At 55.7% G+C, this 24,605-nt stretch overlaps 1 protein-coding gene across 2 annotated transcripts; it reads right to left on the reverse strand.

Annotated features, from left to right (window-relative positions):
• Positions 1-7,373: 7,373 nt before the first annotated feature.
• On the reverse strand, positions 7,374-24,142 carry TWNK (twinkle mtDNA helicase). 2 transcript variants are annotated; one of them, XM_039546013.1, is made up of 5 exons: positions 22,837-24,142; positions 21,665-21,905; positions 20,755-20,862; positions 11,254-11,395; positions 7,374-8,465 (listed from the first exon to the last, which is right to left on the reverse strand). In XM_039546013.1, exons 1-5 carry the CDS (start codon positions 24,080-24,082, stop codon positions 8,208-8,210), a joined length of 1,995 nt encoding a protein of 664 aa, XP_039401947.1. In that variant the 5' UTR covers positions 24,083-24,142; the 3' UTR covers positions 7,374-8,207. The 2 variants fall into 2 exon arrangements, with proteins under 2 accessions (XP_039401947.1, XP_039401948.1); XM_039546014.1 differs by lacking the exons at positions 7,374-8,465; positions 11,254-11,395 and adding an exon at positions 18,140-18,823.
• Between the last annotated feature and the right edge of the window lie 463 nt (positions 24,143-24,605).

The following is a 24,605-nucleotide window of genomic DNA, read 5'->3' on the forward strand; positions in this document are numbered from 1 at the left end:
CATCAAACCCTTCCCCAGCAACTCCAAGAGACACTCTGCAATCTCATCCCCTCCTCGAACCCACCCCAGGGACCTTCTACGTGCTCCCCAAGCGACACGAACAAGGGAACCAGCAGACCCATCGTATCTGGCCACAGCACTCTGACATGAAGGAGTATTGGGACTCACAGGAACCAGCCTCAAACCACTCACCGCACAAAGGACCAGCTTCCTCCAGGACAGCTGACTTCCTCCAGAAACTCTGCACCATTAACAACCGCCCTCAGAACCCATCCTTCCCACCATGGGTGTCACCTCTCTATACACCAACATCCCTCACCATGACAGCATCGCTGCCTGCCTCCATTTTTACAAGACACTGGACAACCCTCAGATCTCCACCCCAAACTCATCCATTTCATCCTCACCCATAGCAGTTTTACATTTGACAACAACCAACCCTTTGTCCAAACCATGGGAACGGCCAGGGGTACTAGGACGTCTCCCCAGTATGCCAACCTCTTCATGGGCCACCTTGAGTCAGAATTTCTGGACAGATGCACCATGAAACCAATGATACATCTGAGAAACATCAATGATATTTTCATCCTCTGGACAGACGACCTAAACTCCGTGACAGATTTCCACCACATCTTCAACCACCATCACCCATCCATTAAACTCTGTCTGAAATACTCCCACACCAGCACCAATTTCCTGGACACCACTATCTGCTTCACACTGTCATGGGATAAGAGGGAAGGTTCTCTCATGGATTGGTAACTGGTTAAAAGATAGGAAACAAAGGATAGGAATAAATGGTCAGTTTTCAGAATAGAGAGAGATAAATAGTGGTGTCCCCCAGGGGTCTGTACTGGGACTAGCGGTGTTCAACATATTAATAAATGATCTGGAAAAAGGGGTAAACAGTGAGGTGGCAAAATTTGCAGATGATACCAGTATGACCGTTCTTTTGTTCTTAACAATGGAACCCTACAGTCAACTACATACAAGAAGCCCACAGATTCCCACATCTATCTTTACCGATCCAGTAACCACCCCAAACACACCAAGAAATCGGTATCTACGGCCAGGCACTCAGACACAACAGAAAATGCTCTGAGGAGAAAGTTGAGGATACACACCATAACACAGATAAAACTGCCTTCATCAGACAAAGACACTCTACCAGAAAAGTAGATCGTATCATGGAATGGACGACCCAAATACCCTGAGAAAATCTGCTTCAGTACAGAAATAAAACCCCCATCCACATCACACCACTAGTTAATGCACCCTTGGGTTAAGAACATAAGAACGGCTATAGTGGGTCAGACCAAGGGTCCATCTAGCCCAGTATCTGTCTGCCGACAGTGGCCAATGCCAGGTGCCCCAGAGGGAATGAACAGAACAGGTAATGATTAAGTGATCCCTCCCCTTTCGCTCATTCCCAGCTTCTGGCAAACAGAGGCTAGGGACACCATCCCTGCCCAGCCTGGCTAATAGCCATTGATGGACCTGTCCTCCATGAACTTACCTCATTCTTTTTTGAACCCTGTTATAGTCTTGGCCTTCACAGCATCCTCTGGCAAAGAGTTCCACAGGTTGTCACCTACCACCCCACACTGGAGCTCATCATCAAACTACAACCCACACTCAATGGGGACCACACCCTGAAATAAATCTTTCCTGGACCCCCTCTTCTGGCCTTCAAACAACCCCTGAACCTTGCCAAGCTCATCAGAAACAAGCTCCCCAGAGACCAGGACACACCAACTCAAAGCGGCACCTGACCCTGCCAGAACAACAGATGCCAAACCTGCAGACTCCACTGATACAATGATCAACAACAACTTTGTGGGTGGAACCAGACAATCTCAATGCTCTCAAATGAACTCACACAGGAAAATGATCAAACACAAAACCACCACATTACCTGTGGGTGAACACTTTTCACAAAGCGATCGCTCTGTCTCTGACCTCTCGGGCCTCATCCTCAAAGGAAACCTGCACGACACCTGCAAAAGACGAGCCTGGGAGCTTAAATTCAGAACTCTGCTAGACCCCCAATGCCACGCACTTGACAGAGACACTGGATTTATGGCTTATTACAACAATCTTTAATCCAAATTCAATCCCTGTCCCCAGTTTTTTTCTTCCTCCCTCTGACTGGGGTTGGGGGAGGTTAATGGGCCCCTTCACCTTAAATGCTCCCTTGAAATGTGCGTTAACTACTTCTGCTAACCAACCTGTTCCACCTTGTGTTTAGCTGTTATGCTGAGTAAGTTTCCTGGCCGTGAAGAAGAGCTCGGTGTAGCATGAAAACTCTCTCGCTCACCACCAGAAGCTGGCCCGATGCGAGATATCACCTCCCCCACCTTGTCTCTCTGATAGCCTGGGACCAACACGGCTGCCACAACACTGCATACACCTCCCCCCTGGCATTTCATTCTGGCCCGGCCCAGCCCATAGCGTGAGAGCGTGCTGCTGACCGGGGCCAGCCTGGGGCAGAGGGCTGGGCAGGGCAGGGCAGAGCGAGCTCCACCCACTGGGTACAGAAGGGGACACGGCCAGGCTGCTGTTTGGACTAGAGCAACAGAAATCTGGCAGGCAGCAGAGCGTGCCCACCCAGGGGAAGTTTATTCTTCCAGCCCACCGGCAGCCGGGGCCCCAGCACGGCCCTCGCTCCTTCCAAGTCTCCTCTGAGCAGCAGCAGCTCGAGAGATGCTTGAGAGGAGGCCCTTGAAGTCTGTGGCTGGCCGGGGGGGGTAGGAGTAACTGACTGCATGAAAAACCGGCTTGCCCTTAATGGCAGAGGACGTGAAGTGCAAAGGGAGCAGCTGGTTGTCTAAGTTTGCAGGCCCTGCCCGCTCAGGGCTGTTAAAGAGCAGCTGGTATTGGTCAGATCTCAGCTGGGGGCAGTGCAGTCTCCCTCCCTGCATTCCCCCCGGCAGTTTCAGTCACATGTGGGATGTGTCCTAAAACGCTGCGCACTGTTAAACAGCTGCCAGGCTCCACCCCAGAGGTGGCTGCATTTCAGTAGGGGCGGCAGCGGTTCCTTCCCTTAGCGACACACGCTAGATCAGCGTGAAGCACTTGGGGGTGAACCGTGCTGGAGAACCGGTCAGTAGCGCCTCGTAAGGGTGTTTGAAAATCGCTTTCAGGCACGCTTCGGGTTGTGACCCCCTCTGCTTCTGCCAGGGTTACAAACCTCATCACACCAGAGACGGAGCCCGACCCCGCTCCCGGCCGGGGACATGCCTGAAGTTTGGGGGTGCGGGGGAGCGTTCGATTCTGGTGCTGCTCGTTACACAATCCAATCTGTGTCCGGTTTAAGAGTGCCCCTCCCCGACCCCTAATCTCAAGGACGTTGGCTCCAGCGCTCTGGTTCAGCCCGTCCTAGAGACGGGCCCAATCAGCCACAGAGCTGGGACTGGACGTTCCCGAGCCAGCTAGCGGCCAGGGCGCTCCCCCATTCCTGTTCCCCTCCAGCCCGTGGCTGGCGCTGCTTCCCAGCAGGCAGTGGCTGTGCGAATTAATAAAACGTGTTCCCGGCCCTCCCACCCCTCTCTGTCCTGGAGAGCGAAGAGAGGGGAGCGTCCAACCTGGAGCTAAGGGTCTCATGGGAAACCCAAGCTTCCCCGGCAGCCCTGCCCACCAGCTGGCTCTCATCCCCGGCATGGCCCCCAGGGGGCGCCAGCGAGCCCCCGGGGTGCAGCGGGGCAGGTGGGAACGCACAGCGAGGGGGGGAGAACTCGGGGATGGTGGGGGGGGCCGGGGGAGCCCAGGGCAGGCAGGGATTATCCCAGGGAAGCTACGGGAGCAGCGTGAGGGAACACGAGCTGAGAAAGACGTAGGCTGCCGACCTGGGGCAAGTGCCTGGCCAGGAGGTCGGAGCTGTGGCCACCATTCGCGACGGGACGCTGGAGCCCAGGGACACAGGCTGGGAGCTGGCTGGCGAGTCCCAACAGGGCACAGAGAGGGACTGGTTGCCAAACACTCCCCAGTCTGTGCCGGGCACCTGGGGCTGTCCTGGGCCTCCTTCCCTCCCCAGCGCCAGCGCTTTCAGCAGGTTCCTGGCCCCGGGAGCGACTCAAGCCTGGCTGGGCCGGCAGAGCAGAGCATCGGAGCCTTTCAGACCGTACTGGGCGCTGACAGAGCTCCCCGCCGGCCCTGTGAGGCGGGCGTCCAGGCGGTGCAACAGGAGGAATGTCCCTTTCAACCAGAGCGGGGCAAACTACGGCCCAGGGGCCACATCTGGCCCATGGGACCCTCCCGCTCGGCCCCTGAGCTCCTGGCCCAGGAGGCTGCCCCGGCCCCTCCCCTGCTGTTCCCCCACCCCACAGCCTCAGCTCGCTCTGCCGCGGGCGCAAGGCTCCGGGTGGTGGGGCTGTGGGCTCCTGGGGCAGCGCAGCTGCAGAGCCCGGCCTGACCCGGTGCTCTGTGCTGCACGGTGGCATGGCCGCAGCGCTGCCAGCCGCCGGTGCGCCAGGCAGTGCGCTGAGGGGGCAGGGAGTGGGGGGGTTGGATAGAGGGCAGGGGACTTTGGGGGTGCGTGGATAGGGGTCGGGGCAGTCAGAGGGCAGGGAACAGGGGCGTTGAATGGGGACAGGGGTCCGAGAAGGACAGTCAGGAAGGAGGGGGGGTGGATGGGATGGTGGGGGGCAGTCAGGGTACAGGGAGAAGGGGGTTGCATGGGGCAGGGGCCCGGGGAAGTCAGGAAGGAGGCGGGGTGGATGGGATGGCAGGGGGCAGTCAGGGTACAGGGAGAAGGGGGTTGCATGGGGCAGGGGTCCCGGGGCAGTCAGGAAGGAGGGGGTGGATGGGACAGCAGGGGGCAGTCAGGAGTGGGAGTCTCAGGGGTGGTCAGGGGACAAGGAGCAGGAGGGTGGATGGGGCAGAGGTCCCAGGGGGGCCAGCGGGGGGGGTGGGGGTCGGATGGGGGGGGGCCAGGCCATGCCTGGTTGTTTGGGGAGGCACAGTTGAGAGCCTCTGTGTTCCAGGAGCTCCTGCAGCCAGGCCGAGCCATATGGGATCTTCAGGGCAATGTTTAGGAAATACCATGGCAACCCTCCTGTCCCACAACTGTCCAGGCACCTGGCTGCCTCCTGCCTGGGCCTGCTCCTGGCGTCATCACTGACCCTGATCGGCGCCGACCCCAGACCTGGGCACGGGCGTATCCCTGTACCTGTCTGCACAAAGCTCTCCGGTTCAGCATCTTCCCCAGCACGTGCACCAAGACAGCCCAGGCGCCCTGGGGAGAGGTCTCTCCTCCTCCCTCTGGAGCCCGACTAGGGCTTTCGGGCTGTACACCTCTCCAATTCCCAGGCGGGCGGTGTTACGGCACGCGATGCACACCCCTCGCTCTCCTAAGTAACGGAGATTGGAGGGTTTGTCATCCTTTCGCTGGCGGCAGGCGGCTGGATTGCGTATGCCCACGGACTGCACCTGCAGGAGCAGTCGAGTAACACTGCACTCGGCAGATGTCGATCACTTGACACCCTTCCAGCAGGGGTATTGCGGGGATGCGTTTGGATTTCTCTACAGCACCTTCACTCTTGCTGCGTATTCGCTGTTCCATGGACGTGGAGTCATGCACGACCCACCGGGAGTAGGGGGCTCTCTCAATCTGGCTCTGCGTGAATTTCAAAGGGTCATTCACAGGTAAAGCAAACCCACGCTCTCAAAGCGCTGGCTCAGCCAGCAGCCAGCGCCTGAGGAATGGAGATTTCTGAGCTCAGCGTAAAATCAAAGCGCTTAGTGCTACACAGGGGAACTGCCCGCGAGCCTGGGAATTTGAGGAAAGTTCCATCAAGTTTTCCTTTTGAAAAGAAGGAGAAGATTCAAGTCGAACGCAGATTGACACCTTGTGGACAAACCCAGGACAAAGCAGCACTGAAAAACCACCTTTGTTTTTAATCATATTACAAGCTGTAGACAAAATATCTGATCAACATGATCTTTTTCACACCCTCGTGTGTACAAAATTATTGCAGAGAGCCATCACTGTGGAGGTTTTTCCCTCCCAGTGCAATGGGACCCCAAATCACAGTATTCAGCATTCAACACTGAAAACTACTCCCCCCCGGAGTCTGCCTTCCTACGCAGCCGTGGGATTGCAGGCGGCCATACAGGGAGAACTCTGCAAACCATTTCATAATCACCGTCACATTAGAATCCAGCCAGCACGGCCAGGCCTAGCCAGAGGGATTTATAAAACCCTGAGAGTGAAGTTAGATTCAGGGTCCGGTTCCCACGCACCAGCACAAGGGTTCCAAATCCTGGGGAAGGAGGGAATAAATCCAGACTGCCCTCTGAAAAGTCTTTTGGGACCATGGTTTATAAAACCCTCTCAGAAACCCCCCCCATCCCATGCACTGGGGGGCTCCATTTCCCTCACACTGCCCCACTCTGGGATCCACCTGACACAAGCAGCATTATTCGACCTTCAAAGAAACCCAGCGCTGCTGGGGCAGCGAGGGCTGGAATCCCCGAGCCAGCGGAGCGGAGCAGAGGTCACCACAGCGTGGTCTGCTGCAGGGCAAGGGCAGAGCTGAACAGCTGGGAGTTTATTGCTGGTGCATTCACACAGGCCTGTTCTCCCCCAGGTTGCGGGGCAATTTAAAGCCGAGAGAATCCTGTAACAAGGGGTCCTGGCCCCGTGAGCTCAGACACCGTCGATGGCAACGAAAAGCTCTCGGCACATTGCTGGCTTGGGCCTCCCGCTATTTTAAAATAATTGTGTACACAAAGCAGGTGCAGCCCGCAGGCTCCAGCGGTGACAACTGTATGACGCTGGTGTCATGGCGGTGGGGCGCCCCGGCTCCTGACCTGCCATGCAGGGACTTCACAATCTCCACTCACATGCTACCGAACAGGGCTGGTGATCACCCCCCAGGCAGGAACAAGTGCCATCAACTGTGTCACTTCTGCTTCTCTGCCATGAGCCACTCTGCTTCCCCCCTGCACCCACCTTCCCCTCCTGCCTTCTCCCAGGGTGTGTGGAAGTGAGGGGGACAGTGCAGGCTGGAGCTGTGTATCCCTCAACCCACAGCTTTGGCTGTGCACCTCACTCATCACATACAGCCCCTCCCAGCTCTGCCGGTGCCCCTCAATCCTGATCTGCGGCCCCTGCTAGCCCAGCTCTGCCGGTGCCCCTCAATCCCGACCCGCAGCCCCCTGCTAGCCCAGCCCTGCAGAGCTCTGTCGGTGCCCCTCACTCCCGACCCGCAGCCCCCTGCTAGCCCAGCCCTGCAGAGCTCTGCCGGTGCCCCTCACTCCCGACCCGCAGCCCCCTGCTAGCCCAGCCCTGCAGAGCTCTGCCGGTGCCCCTCACTCCCGACCTGCAGCCCCCTGCTAGCCCAGCCCTGCCCCCCCCGCACAGCTCTGCCGGTGCCCCTCACTCCCGACCCACAGCCCCCTGCTCTCCCAGCCCCAGGACTTGCCCAGTTCTGCTGGTGCCCTTCCAGACTGGCCTGCAGAACCCACCAGCCCGGCCCTGGAGCGAAGGGAGGGAGGTCTCCTGAGACAAGTGGAGCTAATTCAGCAGCAGTTCTATGACACAGACCAGACGTGCAGTAGGGACTCAGTGGAGACGCCCTGGCAAACTCACACTGGCTTGTGACCCGTGCCGTGTCCTGCTCGGTTCCAGGGTCTGGGGTCAGGATTTACCCCCATTGGCTGAAATACTCCAGCGACGGGAGCAAGGAGAGAGGGTCTGGCAAACGGACATCCAGCCCGAAGGCTCCACCGACTCAGCACCCAGCGTCCGGACATACGGCTCCCCAGGACAAACAGACGGGACCTGTGCTAAGTGAACGGACGGGGGCATAACCCACAGGACTCCCCCTGTGCGCCAGCCTGTATCCGTCAGCCGGGGTGTCACGGGCCCCTGGCAGGCCAAGAGCCCGTTTATAGCTTATCGTCTGACTGTAACGCAGAGGTAGGTGTGCGGTTCCTCCTCCCCAAACGCAACCTGACCGAGGTTCCCACCCCGAGGGGCAAGGAGCCTGCAGCTAACCCAGGCCTGGCCAGGCCCGCTTGGCAGCCGCACAGGGAACACCCCTTGGCTGTGAGAGTTTCCAATGGAGACTGGCAGTGCTGTGTCCCCATCTCCTCTGCCCCAGCAGCTGGCACCAGCCCCCTTCCCCTCAGGGCTGGTATGAACACTGGCCGAGGAGTGCCCCGGGGAAGGGATTGCGCCAGAGCAGCCCATGCCACGGGCTGGGTCACTGCTTCTTAGCAGCCCCGCTGCCTCCAGCTGGAGCCTGCTTCGGCGGTGCTCCATTGTCATCTTTCACTTTCTTCAGCCGGGCCTTCCCCTTGACGGGGGTGGAGAAGGTGAGGGATGCTTTGCTGAACTCCAGCGGGAAGACCCCCACGTCCCCATCAAAGCGGTTCTTTGACACCTGCAGGTACCGCTTCCCTGGCCCCGTCACCAGCTTCCTGTCCTGGAGGATCAGCACGTTGTCGGCCTCCTGGCTGGCCTGGGTGCGAGAGACAGAAAGGAGAAGGCCATGGGGAGAGAGGTACCTGGACTCATGCCTGTCAGACTGAGGGGTCCAGAGCACTTCAGACAGCGCCTATGCGTTTATACAAACATAAATGCCTCGTGCACCTCGGAAATGCAGCCACTTCTGGGGTGGAACGCACATCTAACAGCACCCAGCAACACACGGGGATAGGAAGTGAAGAATTCCACAGCCAAGTAAAACTACAGGAGACAGTAGGCGGAGCTGACCTGCTCAGTTGGAATTTAGTCCCCGGCGCTTGGGGAAAGTGCAGTGGGACCGAACTGTGAGTGGGACAGAGCAGGACGTGCTGGTGTCAGATTGTGTTTGTACCCTGTCTCCCAGTTGGTTCTGCGCTGAAAGCTGCCAGCCCTCGCCAAGGGCAGCCTGTGTGCTGCATTCCCGACAGGTGCCGGGCTGGGAAAGGGCTGAATGAGTAGGACAGGGAAGCTGTCCCAGAGCAACCTCGGCCCATCAGCTTTGATTTGCTGGCCCGACCCCAGGAACAATGAACTCTCTCTAGGCAGGAGCCTGGCTGGGGGAAAGGGCTGGAGTTTCTCACCTTGGGCACCTGGCAAAAGCGGGCGGAGACCGTGGGAGGGGGGCAGCCTGGGCAGACTGTGGCCACAAGCAAGCCCAGGCTGGAGAGAGAGGAGGCAGGAGGGGCGCGAGGAGTGTGCGTGGGGGTGGGAGGGATGTCTCAGGAATGTTGTTGTTTTGCAATGAGCCGTCACTCCCCAGTGGCTGGGAAAGCCCCTGTGCTCCTTGCTCTTCTGCCAGGTTGTCCCTGAAGGGGTTAAACTAGGAGCCCAGAGTGGCCACAGCCTGGGCGGGGGCAAGCACAAGCCCTGGGACTAGGGGGGCTCAGGAGATCATCGGAGGCCCTGGTCCCAGGGGCGGCAGGACAGCAGAGTCTCCTGTCCCACAGAAGGGCGCAGAGACAGGGAGCGAACCCTACAGAGCCAGCACCGGAAGAGCGACCAGGCTCTGCCCACCCCCGGTGGCTGGGACCCAGCAGCTAGGGCCATTCACAAGAGACCGGGGCCGGCCAGGAGGGGGACTGGGCCAGGCTGCGATAGTCAGGACCTCTGGCACCCTTCTGAGACACCGGCTCACGGCTATTCACTGTTCTGGGACCCTCCAGCCCTTGGGACTGCTACAGCATTAGGGCCACTAGCGCCAGGGACGGCGAGACACAAGTGTCCCCGAAAGACAGAGCCTCCTGTGCACTCCACACGCCACCACACGGGAGGAGATAAAACCGGCCTGGATCCTCGAGAGGGAACTTACAGCCCCACTTCCTCGAGGGCGGCGGGCACATCAGAGAGCGTTTAATGAAGGCAGACGGGGACGGGTCTAAGCACTGGCTCTGAGCCGCACTCAAGGGCTCTCCGTTTAAAGCCACATGAGGACAAACCCACTGAACAGAGATGTACGACTGTGGCTCGCAGGAGCCCGTTGCAGCCGGGCATGGCCCCCATGCCCCGCTGTGTGTCGGGACTCACACACACACACCCTTAAGAGAGTGCGTGCTCCCAGCTCACCTAGAGAGCCCCACACAGCTACACACACACACACTAAGAGACTTTGTGCTCCCAGCTCACCCAGAGACCCCCATACTGCTCAGGGAGGGTTGTTCATGCACATCCCCCCAGTCTCCCCACTAAGGGTACGTCCAGACTACCCACCCTATCAGCGGGTAGCGATCGATTTATCGGGGATTGATATATTGCCTCTCATCTAGATGTGATATATCGATCCCCAAATGCTCTCCCCATCGATCCCACGCCGTGAGGACCTGAGGTAAATCGATCTAAGATACTTCGACTTCAGCTGAAGTTGCGTATCTTAGATCGACACCCCCCTCAGTGTAGACCAGCCCTAAGAGTACGTCTACACTACGGGCACTACGCTGGCACAGCTTTGGCGCTGTAGCTTCCTGATTTTCCGCCGGCGTAGTTAACCCACCTCTCTGAGCAGCAGGAGCTAGGTCGATGGGAGAATTCTTCTGTCGCCCTAGCTGCGTCTACACCAGGGCTTAAGCCGGCAGAGCTACAGTGCTCAGGGTGTAACAGCAAACACCAGTTCAGCATCAACGAGAAAGACAAATGAAGAATCGGGCTCACTCCTCAAACCTCCAGACTGTGTCCCCTTCCCAGGCGCTTGGCTCCCTCACTGCAGGGTCTGCAGGTCTCTCCTTCACCACAGCATGCCCCCAACTGACGTCCCGCCGTTACCTCTTTATTTTATTCCCTGAAGAGGGCTCCCAAGCGGCCCTGATCCCGAAGGGATAAAGCGCTACCACCAGGAATGCAGAACAAACCCACTGGAAGTTTCACACACGGTGCCTGAGCTATGGAAGCAGGTTCTCGATACTAGGGGAAGGTGCCAGACCCAGAACTGCCTAAACCAGTTTTACTCACAATTTACAAGCCACCCGCTCCTCTCTGGGCTGAGACCAGAAGTTATCAGTGACCCAAGTGCAGGAACCGCTACCAGTGCCCACCAGGACTGTGCTGTAGGGAACAGCCCCGCATGGGCACGGGCTCGTTTCTATCACATGCAAAGCCATATACAGGGCCCCCACTGCCAGGAAGACTCATCACAACAGAGCACTGCATTCTGGGAGATGGAGTCCACATGGGCCACCAACTCTTTTAAGACAGGCCATTGTAAATTGCTCCATTCGACACACGACTGCTGGCCAGCTGCTGACACAGCCTGAGCAGATCCAAGCCTGAGGTTATTCCCAATAGCCACTCACCTTCGCAGACCCAAATATAGAGGCCGTCTGAAGCTCTCGCTCTTCGTCCTCCTTCCGAGGGTGGATGACCAGGCTCACGTGACAACTGTTGTCCGTGGCAAACTTCCGGAAGGCGCCCACAATGTAGTCTTGGACGGCAAGCCTGGAACAGCAAGATGGCAAGGAGGTGGTGAGGAAGAGACATTGCTCGTGGCATGGCTCTGGGAAGTGCTTCCAACATGCAGGCAATGAACCTCTTACAAACAGTGACAGGGCAATTAAGGAGGAGGATGGTCTAATGGTTGGAGTACTTAGCCTCTCTGTGCCTCAGTTCCCCATCTACGAAATGGGGTAACAACCCTGCCCTGCCTCACGGGGTGCTGTGCGGATAAATATGCTAATGATTATGAAGTGCTCAGACACACTGCACATCTACAGCTCCATGGAGGTGGTGGATTAAAAGGACCATTATCCCCACTTAACAGATGAGCAAATGGAGGCACGGAGAAGGGGAGTGACTCCCCAATGTTCACACAGCCAGGCAGAGGCAGGACTAGTACCCAGGAGTCCTGATTGCCAGATTCCTGCTTCAACAAACGGACCATTCGACTAGACAGAAATCTCAGTCCATCCTCTAGAAGGGGTCTAGTCGCACTCTTTGGTAAAAGCTGGTACCAACTTCTTCTACCATAATTGGAACCTGCTGATTTTGAAAATGATTGTCACCAAGCTGAATTCTGAGGTTTAGACCCTCGAACAAACACAGCTGCTAAAATTCCCCCAAAAGGTTTGATATACCAACGGGGTGTGCTTGAACTTGTCACACTGTCTGGCATAATTCCCTTTCAGTCTCTTAAAACCATAACGGAAAAGACACACATCATGGCTTTAACACCTTTTGCACCCTAGTATTCAACTCTTTACAATATCCAGTCATCCACAGACCTTAATATTAGCAATAAGTTAATCATAACTCAGAAGTTATTTTTCCTGTAATATGTGAAATCATTTTCTCAGATGCTTGGCCTTGGTTCCATAGCCCATCATGCTTTGTGGTTAGGGAAGAATTAACACAGACGTGGTGGGGATGATATATTTTACAAACAGAGAACAGTAGTTAGATGGGGCGGTGGTTTATGACACTCCTTTTGGTCACAGCTGTAAAACAGGGAACTGAAAATCTCAATAGAGCCACCTGAGTTTCCTAGTCTCTGGATTATTTGCCAGGAATCATGTAGAGAAGATGTGCGTAAAGCAGGTGAACAAGGATTGCCTAGAATAAGGGAGGCAACAGCCAGTAAAGGGAAGACGCAAGATGTGAAACACAGAGCGGCCATTGACAGAATGGAGTCCATCTTTCATTCACATCAGACAGTATCAGTCCCAGGGCACAGAAACTGCTGTGCCCAATACGCTGACAAAGGCAAAATCCAGAGGTTACGCAAAGCAAGAGGATCTGCAACTGATATGTGGCAAATTGTAGTGCTCCCAATAAAGACACCAGTGGCTGTAATACAAGCCAGTCTAGTTCTGTGAAACCTATGGACAGGAGATGCTGCATCTTTTGTCAAGAAGTGCCCCTTAAACAGGCTCATCTCTGTAACTACTTTCAAGATAAATGAACAGATGAAGGAGGCTGTGTCTGGCCACAAAACGAGAGTTACCTTTACGGCAGCTAAACGAAGACCAACTTGACTGGTTACATCCCGTTTGCGGGGTCTGTGATGACAAGAGTGAAGGTAGCAAAATTACCGACACAGCAACGTTTTGGCTTCAAAATGAGCTTCAGCCTGTAGCCAATCAAGGCCACGTTTTGGAGCCATCTGAGGTTGGGAATCATTACAGCAATTTTTAATAGGAAGCTGGTCCTGAAATTCCACACTCCTACATCAGTGGTAGGAGTTGTAGGCCATAAGGCCAGCCACTGCATTAGTTACCAAGGAATCTGAAAGGTGGACACAGCCCTAGCAGAGAAAACCCTATGAACTACGGATGCTGAGAATGGTGCTGCTACTTCTCCCAACCCGATTCCCAGGAAGTCTGTTCACTACACAGCCGGCAAAATTGACACAAATGATCTTCTCTGGATGGCCAATGCTCCTTCCATGCAACGCAAGTCGCCGCTTGGCAGAGAGAACCTGCCCCGATCCGATACTGACTGACCCAAAGCCTACAAACTGCAGCACACTCCACGTTCCTGATGCCATCAACACAATCGCATGAGCCAATGTACGAAATGGGAAAGCAAAACCAGTCCATCCAAGGGCTGTGTTTGCAAAGTGTGGTGCTCTGACTCTGAAGAAAACTGCAAACCTGCAATGGAGGAAAGAGCTTCTGATAGGGGCTTTATCGCAAACATCCAAATGAGAACTCCAGGTGGACACATTTCAACCAACTGCACATGACAACACACCCAGAAATAACGACTACTGGAGAGATGCAAATGTGCGGTCAAAAAAGCAAACAGGATGTTAGGAATCATCAAAAAGGGGATAGAGAATAAGACTGAGAATATATTATTGCCCTTATATAAATCCATGGTACGCCCACATCTCGAATACTGTGTACAGATGTGGTCTCCTCACCTCAAAAAAAGATATTCTAGCACTAGAAAAGGTTCAGAAAAGAGCAACTAAAATGATTAGGGGTTTAGAGAGGGTCCCATATGAGGAAAGATTAAAGAGGCTAGGACTCTTCAGTTTGGAAAAGAGGAGACTAAGGGGGGACATGACAGAGGTACATAAAATCATGAGTGATGTTGAGAAAGTGGATAAGGAAAAGTTATTTACTTATTCCCATAATACAAGAACTAGGGGTCACCAAATGAAATTAATAGGCAGCAGGTTTAAAACAAAGAAAAGGAAGTTCTTCTTCAACAGTCAACTTGTGGAACTCCTTACCTGAGGAGGTTGTGAAGGCTAGGACTATAACAATGTTTAAAAGGGGACTGGATAAATTCATGGTGGCTAAGTCCATAAATGGCTATTAGCCAGGATGGGTAAGAATGGTGTCCCTAGCCTCTGTTCGTCAGAGGATGGAGATGGATGGCAGGAGAGAGATCACTTGATCATTGCCTGTTAGGTTCACTCCCTCAGGGGCACCTGGCATTGGCCACTGTCGGTAGACAGATACTGGGCTAGATGGACCTTTGGTCTGACCCGGTACGGCCTTTCTTATGTTCTTATGTCGTCAGTGCTTGGGCAGCAGAACGTGGTTCTGTCGAGCTCTGTACTGTAAACTGATGGAACTAAAATGGGCCACACCAGAGTGCAGAGAGTGACTTACATCAGGATCAGGAGGCCTCCACTTCTCAATAAACTTTCAAAAACACACAGGTCGGCACACACTGGCTTCAGGGCCAGCAGATGCCTGGATGGGAAGTGGAGTTCTTGGACCAAACAGAACAAGCTCCGAATGCCAAGCCACATGCCAGGGCGACGCAGGCTCACAATCTGACATTTCAAGCACAGAGGCGACGGGTCACATTTTTTATGGTGAGCTCACGTCAGTTTGTACTTCACACGATCTCACCTCCACCTCTGTGACGAGCCACGGTCAAGGTCGTGTGAACTTCAGGTTTTGGTGGCAGTCCATGGAAATGGTGGCCCCACTGATCATGCTCAACTATGCCTAGAGAGAAGGAAATTGGGAGCCGCATCTCTTCACCTCCAAATGTACGATGACATTTGTTATGGACCAGGACGTAGGCAGTCAGGCCTAGTAGTCAGAGCAGGACTAGTGGGCGGAGCAGGCATCCAGGTTTGGGAACAAAACCAAGGGGCAGCTCCAGAATCAACTGCCAGTTCCCAGAGCCAGGGACCAAGCCAGGAATCAAAGCAGAGGGTCAGAGCCAAGGTGAGATACCAAATGCCAGAGCTAAGGGTCAAGCTGGAGTCAGGGTCGGAAGCCGGGGTCAGAGCCGGGACTGGTCACTAAGGGTTGGAGGCGAGGCCTAGGGCAGGAGGAGAGGCAAGGACCAAGCATGGTGGGAACAGCAGTGAAGGTGGGAGTAAGGCAGGAGCAGGGCAGGAGCCAGGAACAGGGTAGGGTGCAGGAGGCAGGCACAAGCAGGGTTCAGTGTAACCACAATAGGAAACCACCTCGTTGCTCGGACAAACTTCCTGTGCCTTCTCCGGGCTTAAATAGTGTAACTGATCCAATCGGTGGAGCCAGGTGATCCTCCAATCAGAGCTCCCGTGGTTGGTGGCTTGGCTGGGGCTATAGGCTGAGTAGCTTCTCAGTCCACTTGGTTTCAGTAGTGGATGGAGGCCAGGACACGGCAGCTGTCTGGGGAGGCCTGAGTTCGAGACCTGACACATCATACCATTCTTCGTGAGATCTTGACTACACAAAATATGGACGGTGGGGTGCCACATACCTCACAGAAATGCATCAGCTACCAGCTGAAGTGCTCAAGGGGTTCTCCTGTCGTCATCAAGAGATCACGTCAGAAGTTCAACCAAGTGGCCCCCTGGTCAGAGCCAAGCGTGGCTTAATGGGGAGGCGGAAGGGAAGGCATCACCAGGACTCACTCAGCCCTCGGCAGATGAGCCTGGTCTTACAACCCAGGAGCCCATATCGCAGCAGACACCAGATCCACGTTCCACATTGGTCTGGATGTCCAGCGTCTTCACAACGAGTCAAGGCAAAGAAGTAACGTGACAGTGGAGAGGAGGATGCATTCCTACAAATGCTTCAAAGCATCAAGACCCTCTCTGGGGAGGAACCACCCACTTCATTGCAAAATACTGCAACAAAGATCTGGCTCCTGAAGCCACACAAGACACACCGTTGAATGCAAAGACTTAGCATGAGTGCAGCTGCACAACACTGGGGTGTAATGGCTTATGGCCAGGGGTGGCTCCAGGCCCCAGCACACCAAGCGCGTGCTTGGGGCAGCAAGCTGTGGGGGGCGCTCTGCTGGCGCCGTGGGGATGGCAGGCAGGGTGCTTTCGGCGGCTTGCCTGCGGGAGGTCCGCTGGTTCCGTGGCTTTGGTGGACCTCCTGCAGGCACGGCTGCGGGAGGTCCGCCGAAGCCACGGGACCAGTGGACCTCCCACAGGCAAGCCGTCGAATGCAGCCTGCCTGCCGTGCTTGGGGCGGCGAAATGCCTAGAGCCGCCCCTGCTTATGGCACAAGAGTGGGAGCCTGGACATGGAACACAGTCATGATCCACTGCCCAGAAAGAAGCTCCAACTTTTTCTATGCTATATGAGGTAGGGAAAGAAGTCAAAGGCCTTAATCATGGAGGCAGACTGAAATATCCATCAGCAACTAAGCACAGCCTATGAAGCCAGCAGGACCATGAATTGCCACAGATTTTGAAACGTAAGTTAATGCCTTTCCTTTTGGCATTAGCAGGCACATGGCTGTCTCAGAACAGGCACAGACGCATCACTGGGTGTCGTACTGACGGCTGATGTCCAGTTCCCACCAACTGGGAGAAGATGTCTTGGGATAGATGTACAAGCCATAGGAAAGCTGTCTGGGTCAAAATATTTGGAGACCTTGCAGCAGACTTCTACAGGGGGAGGACAAGAATCTATTCAGGGTGGTACAAGGCAAAAATGGTCAAGAGGTACAAGACCCATCTGAAGAGTGGTGGAAGGCAGATACATGCCGCTTCCAAGTAACTGGGTGAAATCTCATTGCACTTCCAGAAATAAGAAGGACTTTGCCACATTTTTATCTGAGCCACTAATGACACAAGCACCACGTGATAAAACCGTCATTCTGGTTGGTGGCTTTCCGGGTGAGGCTGAAGCACTGCACTCGACACCAGTCGGCTGTGTGCACATCAGGAAGAAGACGACACAAGAATGGTTTTACACTGTCTACTGCAATGGTGACAGGCAGGAACGCAGAGCCTTTCGCTGGCTCACTATAGCATGACGACACGTAGGGAGCTCCGGACGAACGCTGGCATAGCCAAGGAACCGAAGTGCTTTCCCATTCCTGTCACGTGAGAAACGACACTAGAGACCCACTGTTCTGGAATCTCTGCTCCCATTTCATGCCCTGCCTGGTTGGGGTTCTACCGCCTTTACTGCTGACCACAGCAAGAAGATGTGACACCATCAGCTTCTCACACACCTTGGGCAGAGTGAGCTGGCCTGAGGTGCAGAAGAGTTTGTTTGTGAAGTGTCTGGCGTGCCAGAAGCTCACAGAACTGACAACACATGTACCACTTAGTTCACACACTTGCGGTCATCAGAAGCTCTACCCCCAACGAGTCATGCTCTTTTCTTCCACGTACAGCGGGTTCATTACCATGCATTAGTTTGGAAACAGGTCCACTGCCCGAATCCAATATTTTCTCTGCCAAATACAATGGGTTGGAAACAGGAGGACAGAGTCCGGTGCCACTGCTCATGTCACTGCCACCAATACCACCATATTCTGTGACTGCACAAGAGGGTGAAAAAGTTAGTAGTGTAGGCACAGGACAGCATGGCGTGTTTGTGCAGGAGCATGCAAACACAGAGAACTGGAACAAGGTTGTGTCAATGTCTCTGACGCTTAGGATGGTTGCATTAAATAAGCAGGTGTGTCATAACAAGAGACCTAATCAGAAGTTGATTCAATCTGCCGCCGTCAAGACTCAAAGTTTCTTGATCTAGTACAACATTAACACGCGTGCATTCAAATGTCCTCTTAATGTTCAGTCAAGAAAGTTCTCTCACTTGTTTTCAAAGCAGGTGTTTTGGGATTAGATGTTGTGTTTCTAATAGTTAAATCAGCTTGCACCCTTTTGTTTCAAGGTGTTAATGCTCAATATATAAGAGCCGCGTAAACACGCTCTTTCCTGGTGGTATTACATTCAAATATTCCCAGGACCTGTTGCCAAATAAAAATTGAAATTCAATAGCATGATAAAAAGATTGTGCATATTGTTTGCTCACTTTTATTACATCCTGCAGCTCAGTAAAATCCAACTGAAGTTTGTTAATCCTAACCGCAAAGGTAATAAAGATTGAACCATCAGTGATTTCCATGTCCTCTCTGTAGAGGCTTTGTTCCCAACGTACAGCTTAGGAATAACCGTATCTGGATTCAGCACACCCTAATTAGCCTATAACACTTGTTACCAACTTTGAACAAAAAAATGCCTCTTACAGGCATGGCCACGCTGTCTCTGGTTTTAAAAAGCAGAGCTCTTTACAAGATAAAGCCCCCACTGTTCCATCTCAGCAATAAACTGGGGTTTTGGACAGGCTGAAATCTGAGAGCAGAATAAAGAGACCCGCCTTCCTGCAATGCGGAGAGCCCTGGAGCCTGTCTTCAGCCCTTCTCACAGGAGCAGTCAGGCGATTCCAGTTTACAGGCACTGACGGCACCCAGGGGGACAGCCTAACAGGGGAGTTACAAGTTCTGCTCCTGCAGGGTACCGGGCCTGCCCAAGAGCCGGAAGCGTGGCATCAGACATGCCGCTCTCCACCCAGCTAGCGAGCAGAGGGGGTCACTTCACATGGGGCTGGGGGATGGTAAACGGCAGCAGGCTACCAGCCAGTCACCAGCTGGCCAGAGAGGGGGGTTCCTCAGCTCTGGTTCCCAACAGCAGTGGGGCATGAAGTGAGGGCAAGATGCAGTTCTGAGGAGAGAGGGGAAACATTAGGAAATGAAATGAGCCCTCCCTGATACACTGTTATTCTACGTCTTTCATTTCCCGGTGATTATCCATCTCTCTAGGGACTGTCTGACTCCCATCGTCGTAGTACCTGAGCACCTCAGGTTCACTGATGGAGCCGATGCCCCTGGGAGGCAGGGCAGAGCTACTGTCCCCATTGCTCAGATGGGAAACTGAGGCACGGAGACTGAGTGACTTGCTCAAGGCCACCCAGGAAGTCTTTGGAAGAGCAGGCAACTGAACCCACAGCACCCAAGTCCCAGGCTGTCCCCTATCCACTAAATCATCCTTCCTGCTAGCAGCTAGAGCACCATGCAGTGGTGAGCGCAGCAGGCAGAGTCAGGACTCCTGGGTTCTATTCCCAGCTCTGGCACACACATCCAGCATGACCATAGTCAAGTTGCTTAATCTCTTTGCATTTCAATGTACCCCTCTACTAAGGCTTCCCTGCCCCACGTGGGGATTGAGAGAGGTGCCGGTGGGTTGACTTCAGTGGAGCTGCACCCATTCGCATCAGCAGAGGCTCTGGCCACTGTTGTTTGGGAAGCACTTTGAGGCACTGAGATGAAGGACCTGGTCCTGTGTCATCCCCATTGAGACTAGTTACTGGGGACCCGAGCGCTCGAGAAATCTCAATGGCAATCTAGTTTTGGACTAAGCTCTTCAGAGCAGGGTCTGTCTCTTGCTGTGTTTTTACGGTGCCCGGCACAACGGGGTCAAGACTGCAGCTTCCCAAGGCTGCAGCAAGCTGCAAGCGGTGCCTCTTTAAAAGGAAAGGCTGCTACATAGAAACCAACGTGCTCATCTCTTGTGCATCACAAAGACCCCACAATCCTGGGCTCCAGGCCAAATGCCAAAACTCAGGTACATTCTGCCTCCCTATAACCCCCTGCCGCTTGAGTCCAGTAAGCGCCCTTCCAGCACTGAAATGCTACCTGATGTTGCTGCGCACTGTCAGACAGCCCCCCCTCACTCCCCAGAAGAGACCGCATTTCAGCAGTGGCTGAAGTGAGCCCTGTGCACTGTCTGTATAGCAGGTCGCTCCATTTGCAAAGCAACTTGAGATTCTGCAGGGGCTGGAGAAGCACAAAATCGTTCTAGGAAATAAAGTGCAGCTCCCATTGGCCAGGCAGCGCTGGGGGCGGGGCAGGGGCGGGGTGCAGAGCTGCTTGCCACGCCTCCTCTTAGGAGCAGCCAGGACAGGTCACCGCTTGCGGGGAGCTGCCTGAGATGAGCGCCCCCTGTGCCCCCACCCCCTCCCGCACCCAAACTCCCTCCCTCTTAGTTACCCGGCATTTTTCACTTACCAGCACCCCCTATTCCCCTAACGTGCCAGATAAAACAGCTTTTAATGCATCTCCTAATACAAACCCACCTGAAGCAATTCCCCCCGCCCTTTTGCCCTGATCTTCCCGTCACGTAAAATTCCCAGCCGAGAAAACACTTTGCATCAAAAAATCAAAACCCTGAAAACGGTGTAAACTCCAGAGCTCATTTTGCAGACACTGACTAATGGGTTGGTCCCTTCAAAGCTATTTTATCGATTGATACCGAAAAATAAATTATTTAGATTGGAAACTCTTTGGGGCAGGCACTGTCTTTATGTCCTGTGTTTGTAAAATGCCTGGCACAGCGAGGCCTGGTCTACGACTTAGGTGCTGCCACAATGCAGACGGTAAGAAAACCAGATTCCCTAAATACATTATACAGGCAGTGCCTCTAGATGAGGAAAGGCTCCCTGGGACACGTGGGTCCAGGTAAGAAGGGGAACGAGTGAGCTGGAGCCCTAAGGAACCAGGTTCACCGGTTACACCGGAGAGGTCTGCATGAGGAGGTTCTAAGCCGGGGAGAGGAAGCGTGAGGGGAACACACCAAGTACGAGGGGAGAGGGTCACCTGTCCACAGTGAGCTGCTCCTGCCCCATCATGAACTGGAGATTGTCAATGACCACGTGGCTGATATCATACATGTACACCGCGTGCAGCATGGTCTCTATCACCGTCCTGCGGGGGAAAGGAGAAGAAGCTGCCTCAGTCACATGCATTCAGCCCAGGCAAATGAGGCACCAGAGAAGCTGGTTCCTATGAAGGTGAGAGGAGGAATGAGGGGCTTGTGGTGGAAGCCTGGGACGGGAACGCTGAAGAGCCATTCCCAGCTTGCCACTGACTCATTGCAAGGTCTTGGGCAAGTTCCCACCTCAGCCTAGCGGCTACACAAGGGGTTGGCCCCCAATCTATAGGCTGGGCTGTGTGGTTAATTACATCGACACTCACAAGGTGCTTTGGGCAGAAGGCATCACAGACACACTTTTGGCTGTAAGAGGCCAAACCAAAGGCCTGACCCTTCCCTGTCTGTAAAGCTGCTGCTGCTCTCTCCCCCCAGAGGCGAGGGTGTGTTCCCTCTAGTGTCCCGCAGCAGACGGCAGGCATTTGCGGCCAGGGTCATCGACCTGTTTTGAGCCCCAGGCAAACACTTGGCATTAGGTACCAAATGGCTCTGGTGATTCCATCTGGCCCATGTGAGCGCCCCAGATCACAGTCTGCATAGCAACACAGGACCCCCTAGATCCCTCTCGGAGCTGTGGTCCAGTGGACTGGGCACAACTTCTAATCCCTAGTTCTAATCCCGACGCTACCGGCAGGTCTTGTGAGACCCTGGGGAAGTCCCTGCGCCCCTGGCTGCCCCACAGCGCGTTATATCAATATGAAATATTCTGGGGGCAGATCACTGCCTCCACGGTGAACATGGTGCAAAATTCTCACGAGGGTGGATGTGCAAAAACGGGGCTGCTGGCAGATACGTTACTTGATGCTCTGGTGCCCGTGGAAGGTCATGAAGTAGAGCGGCAGGTCCTCGAACTTGTCTGCCCACTCGTCGAACTGGTCCAGCTGCTCCTCCAGCCGCCTCACCGCAAACTGGGTCAGCATGATCTTGGCCAGGCGCACGTTGTTAATCTCAAAGCTTCCCCACAGGGTGTTCACCCCCTGCATGCAGAGGTCCAGGGCATACTCGCTGATAAAGGTCGTCTTCCCACTGCCCGTGGGGCCTGTTTCAATGGCAAGAGGGTTAAATGAGAGCTAGAGCCCCCGGGCTCGCCTGCCTCGCCAGCCAGAGAATGCTGCAGGAGGCTGAACAGCAGGAAACTCTTCCTAATAGAGACTAGGGAAGAACCTCCCTAGTTGGGAGCCACTTCTCTGGGGTGGGGAAATCACTGGGGAATATACGATAGGGCCCAGACCTCCTCCGGTCAAGGACTCAGTGAGACCCAACAGGTCTTTTCTGTCTCTAATGCGGAAGGGCCAGACTCTGTGCTGAGTTACGCTGCTGTACACCCTCACAAGAGGGTTCTCCACATGAGAACAGTGATGCGGAACTAGCACGTGACCTCTCGTGCCCATGCCTGCAGTAACAGGCAGGCTAGACGCACAGGGCATTTACACATCACCTAAAGGGGCTTGGAAAAAAGAAACTGGGCCACGTTAACCTGGATGCACTTCAACAGGATCAACTGCACCCAAGAGTCCTTGAGAAACTCATGCAGGTATCTTACATTTTCCAGTGGGGGCGGGAACAAGGGGGAATATTATTTCTAAGGCCAATGGTATGAAAACAGGCTCTTTATCTCTTCAATGCCTGGCAGCTCCTGCTGCTCATTCCTCACTGGAAATCAGACTGGTAACATCACAGTCAGCTTTACAGTGCAGGACATGACATTACCAGCAATTCCAGGTGGGGAAGAGAGGATTAAACAGGAACCCACCAGTCTGCAGCAGCCACCTCGATTGAGTCCTGGCTATAGGAGTACGATCAATGACAAGGGCAGTGACAAGAACTCCTCTGCAGAGACAACCCACCCCCCACACACAGACAACTAGGCCAATGAAAGACAGAGGGATGAAGTGCTCAAACACAGAGGCTGAAGCTGCCAGTGGAGTCCCATTCTCCCAGCCCCCTCCCTCACACCGGTAGCCAGTCACCTGTGAAGACGGTGAGCTCCCCTTTCCGGTGGCCCTTCAGGAGTTTGTTCAGCTCAGGGAAGCGGGCCCACTTGACCCCGGCCACCTGCTCCACGTTGGACAGCTCCCCGAAGACCTCGTCCCGCAGCTGGCGGAAGGAGATGATGGACTTGTGCCCGGCAGGCAGGGCGGAGCGGAGGATCTTGGAGAGGTTCATACCGCGGGTGAAAGCCTCCAGGGGCCGGGGCTGCTGGTCGCCGGGTCGCACCAGGGAGCAGCGTTTGGGGTTCAGTTTGCGGGCAAAGAGCTTGGCGGCCTCCCAGGAGCGGAGGTCTTCACCCAGCCACAAGGTGATGCGCTTGAACTGCTCTAGATAGGGAAGCAGGGCTGGGGGCAGGCAGGTAGCCCCACGGGGTAGGGCCAAGCTGGGCAAGCCAGTAGCCTGGTACAGGGCCAGGGTGTCCAGCTCCCGGCCTGTCAGCACCACCTCTGTGTCTCTGCGGCCGATCAGGGGCAGCCCAAAGAGGTTGTGATAGGCGCTGGGCCGGGGGAGAGTGTTCTCCACGTAAAGCACCGTGTGCCCCTGGCACTCGGCCCCCAGCAGCTTCAGGCCCTTCAGGCCGGTGCCACGGGGGCTGAACCAGGGGAAGACCAGGGTGCGGGCAGTCCTCAGGTAGCGCACCCCGAAGCGTTTCAGGGTGGCGTCCGACACCTTGGAGATGCCGAACATGGCCTTGGCCGTCCGAGTCTCCTCCTCATCCAGCAGCTCCCCGAGTGGCAGCGCCCGGTCCCAGATATGGCGGGCGTCCTCCCCTGCCTGGTCCACCCCGTCAAGCTGCTCCAGGCCAGCATGAGGGACTCCTTTGTGCTTCAGCTCCACGCTAGCCTGGAAGTCCTGCCAAGTGCCCTCGGCCAGGGTGGCTGTGCACACAAAGCTGCCCGTGGTCTTGTCGATGAAGAGGCTGTAGCGGGTGCTGCCGGCTGGGGGCTGCTGCTCCCCCGGCCCCTCCACAAAGAGGCTGGGCGCGTGCAGGCAGCTGTAGCCGTCGTGGAAGGGGATGCCCTGGGCTCGCAGGTACTGGCGGATCTCGGTGACGGTCACGGGCGGGATGGGGCCCTCGGAGGCAGGGAGCGTCTCCTTCTTGTAGTGCCGCCGGGAGGGGCCAGCCAGGGTCCCCGGGCCCAGCGGGGCTCCCCGGCCCCTTGCCCAGCAGGTGAGCGCAGGCAGCAGGCGCAGGGGGGCTCTGCAGGGGGGGACCCCCATCATCCCACCGGTGCCAGCTTCCCGCACAGGGCGCCGCAAGTTCACCTGGCGCCCCCTGCAGCCCCCCCCCGCCAGCTCCCGCCTACTCCCTGGAGACCTCCTACACCCCTCCCGCCACAACCCCTCTGGCCCTCCTGCAACTCCCTGCCGCCCCTGCTCCCGCAGCCCCTGCCCCCTCCCGCCTCCTGCCTCCCGCAACTCCCTGCCGCCCGCAGCCCCCTGCACCCCGCACCCCTCCCGCGGCCCCCGCCTCCTACAGCCCCCCCCAGCTCCCGCCCCCCCGCAGCCCCCCCCCAGCTCCCGCCTACTCCCTGGAGACCCCCCACGCCCCCTCCCGCCACAACCCCCTCCTGCCGCCTGCAGCCCCCGCACCCCTCTCCCGCCTCCTACAGCCCCCCCCCCCCTCCCTGCCCCACCGCAACTCCCTGTCCACCGCCTCCTACCGCCTGCAGCCCCCTACAGCCCCCCCGCTCCCCGGCTCCTGCCTGGCGCGGCGCTGAGCCCGGTCCCGCCCCTCAGGCCGGCG

This window comes from Mauremys reevesii, linkage group 7, assembly GCF_016161935.1.
Source record: "Mauremys reevesii isolate NIE-2019 linkage group 7, ASM1616193v1, whole genome shotgun sequence".
In the NCBI taxonomy this organism is placed as follows: Eukaryota; Metazoa; Chordata; order Testudines; family Geoemydidae; genus Mauremys; species Mauremys reevesii.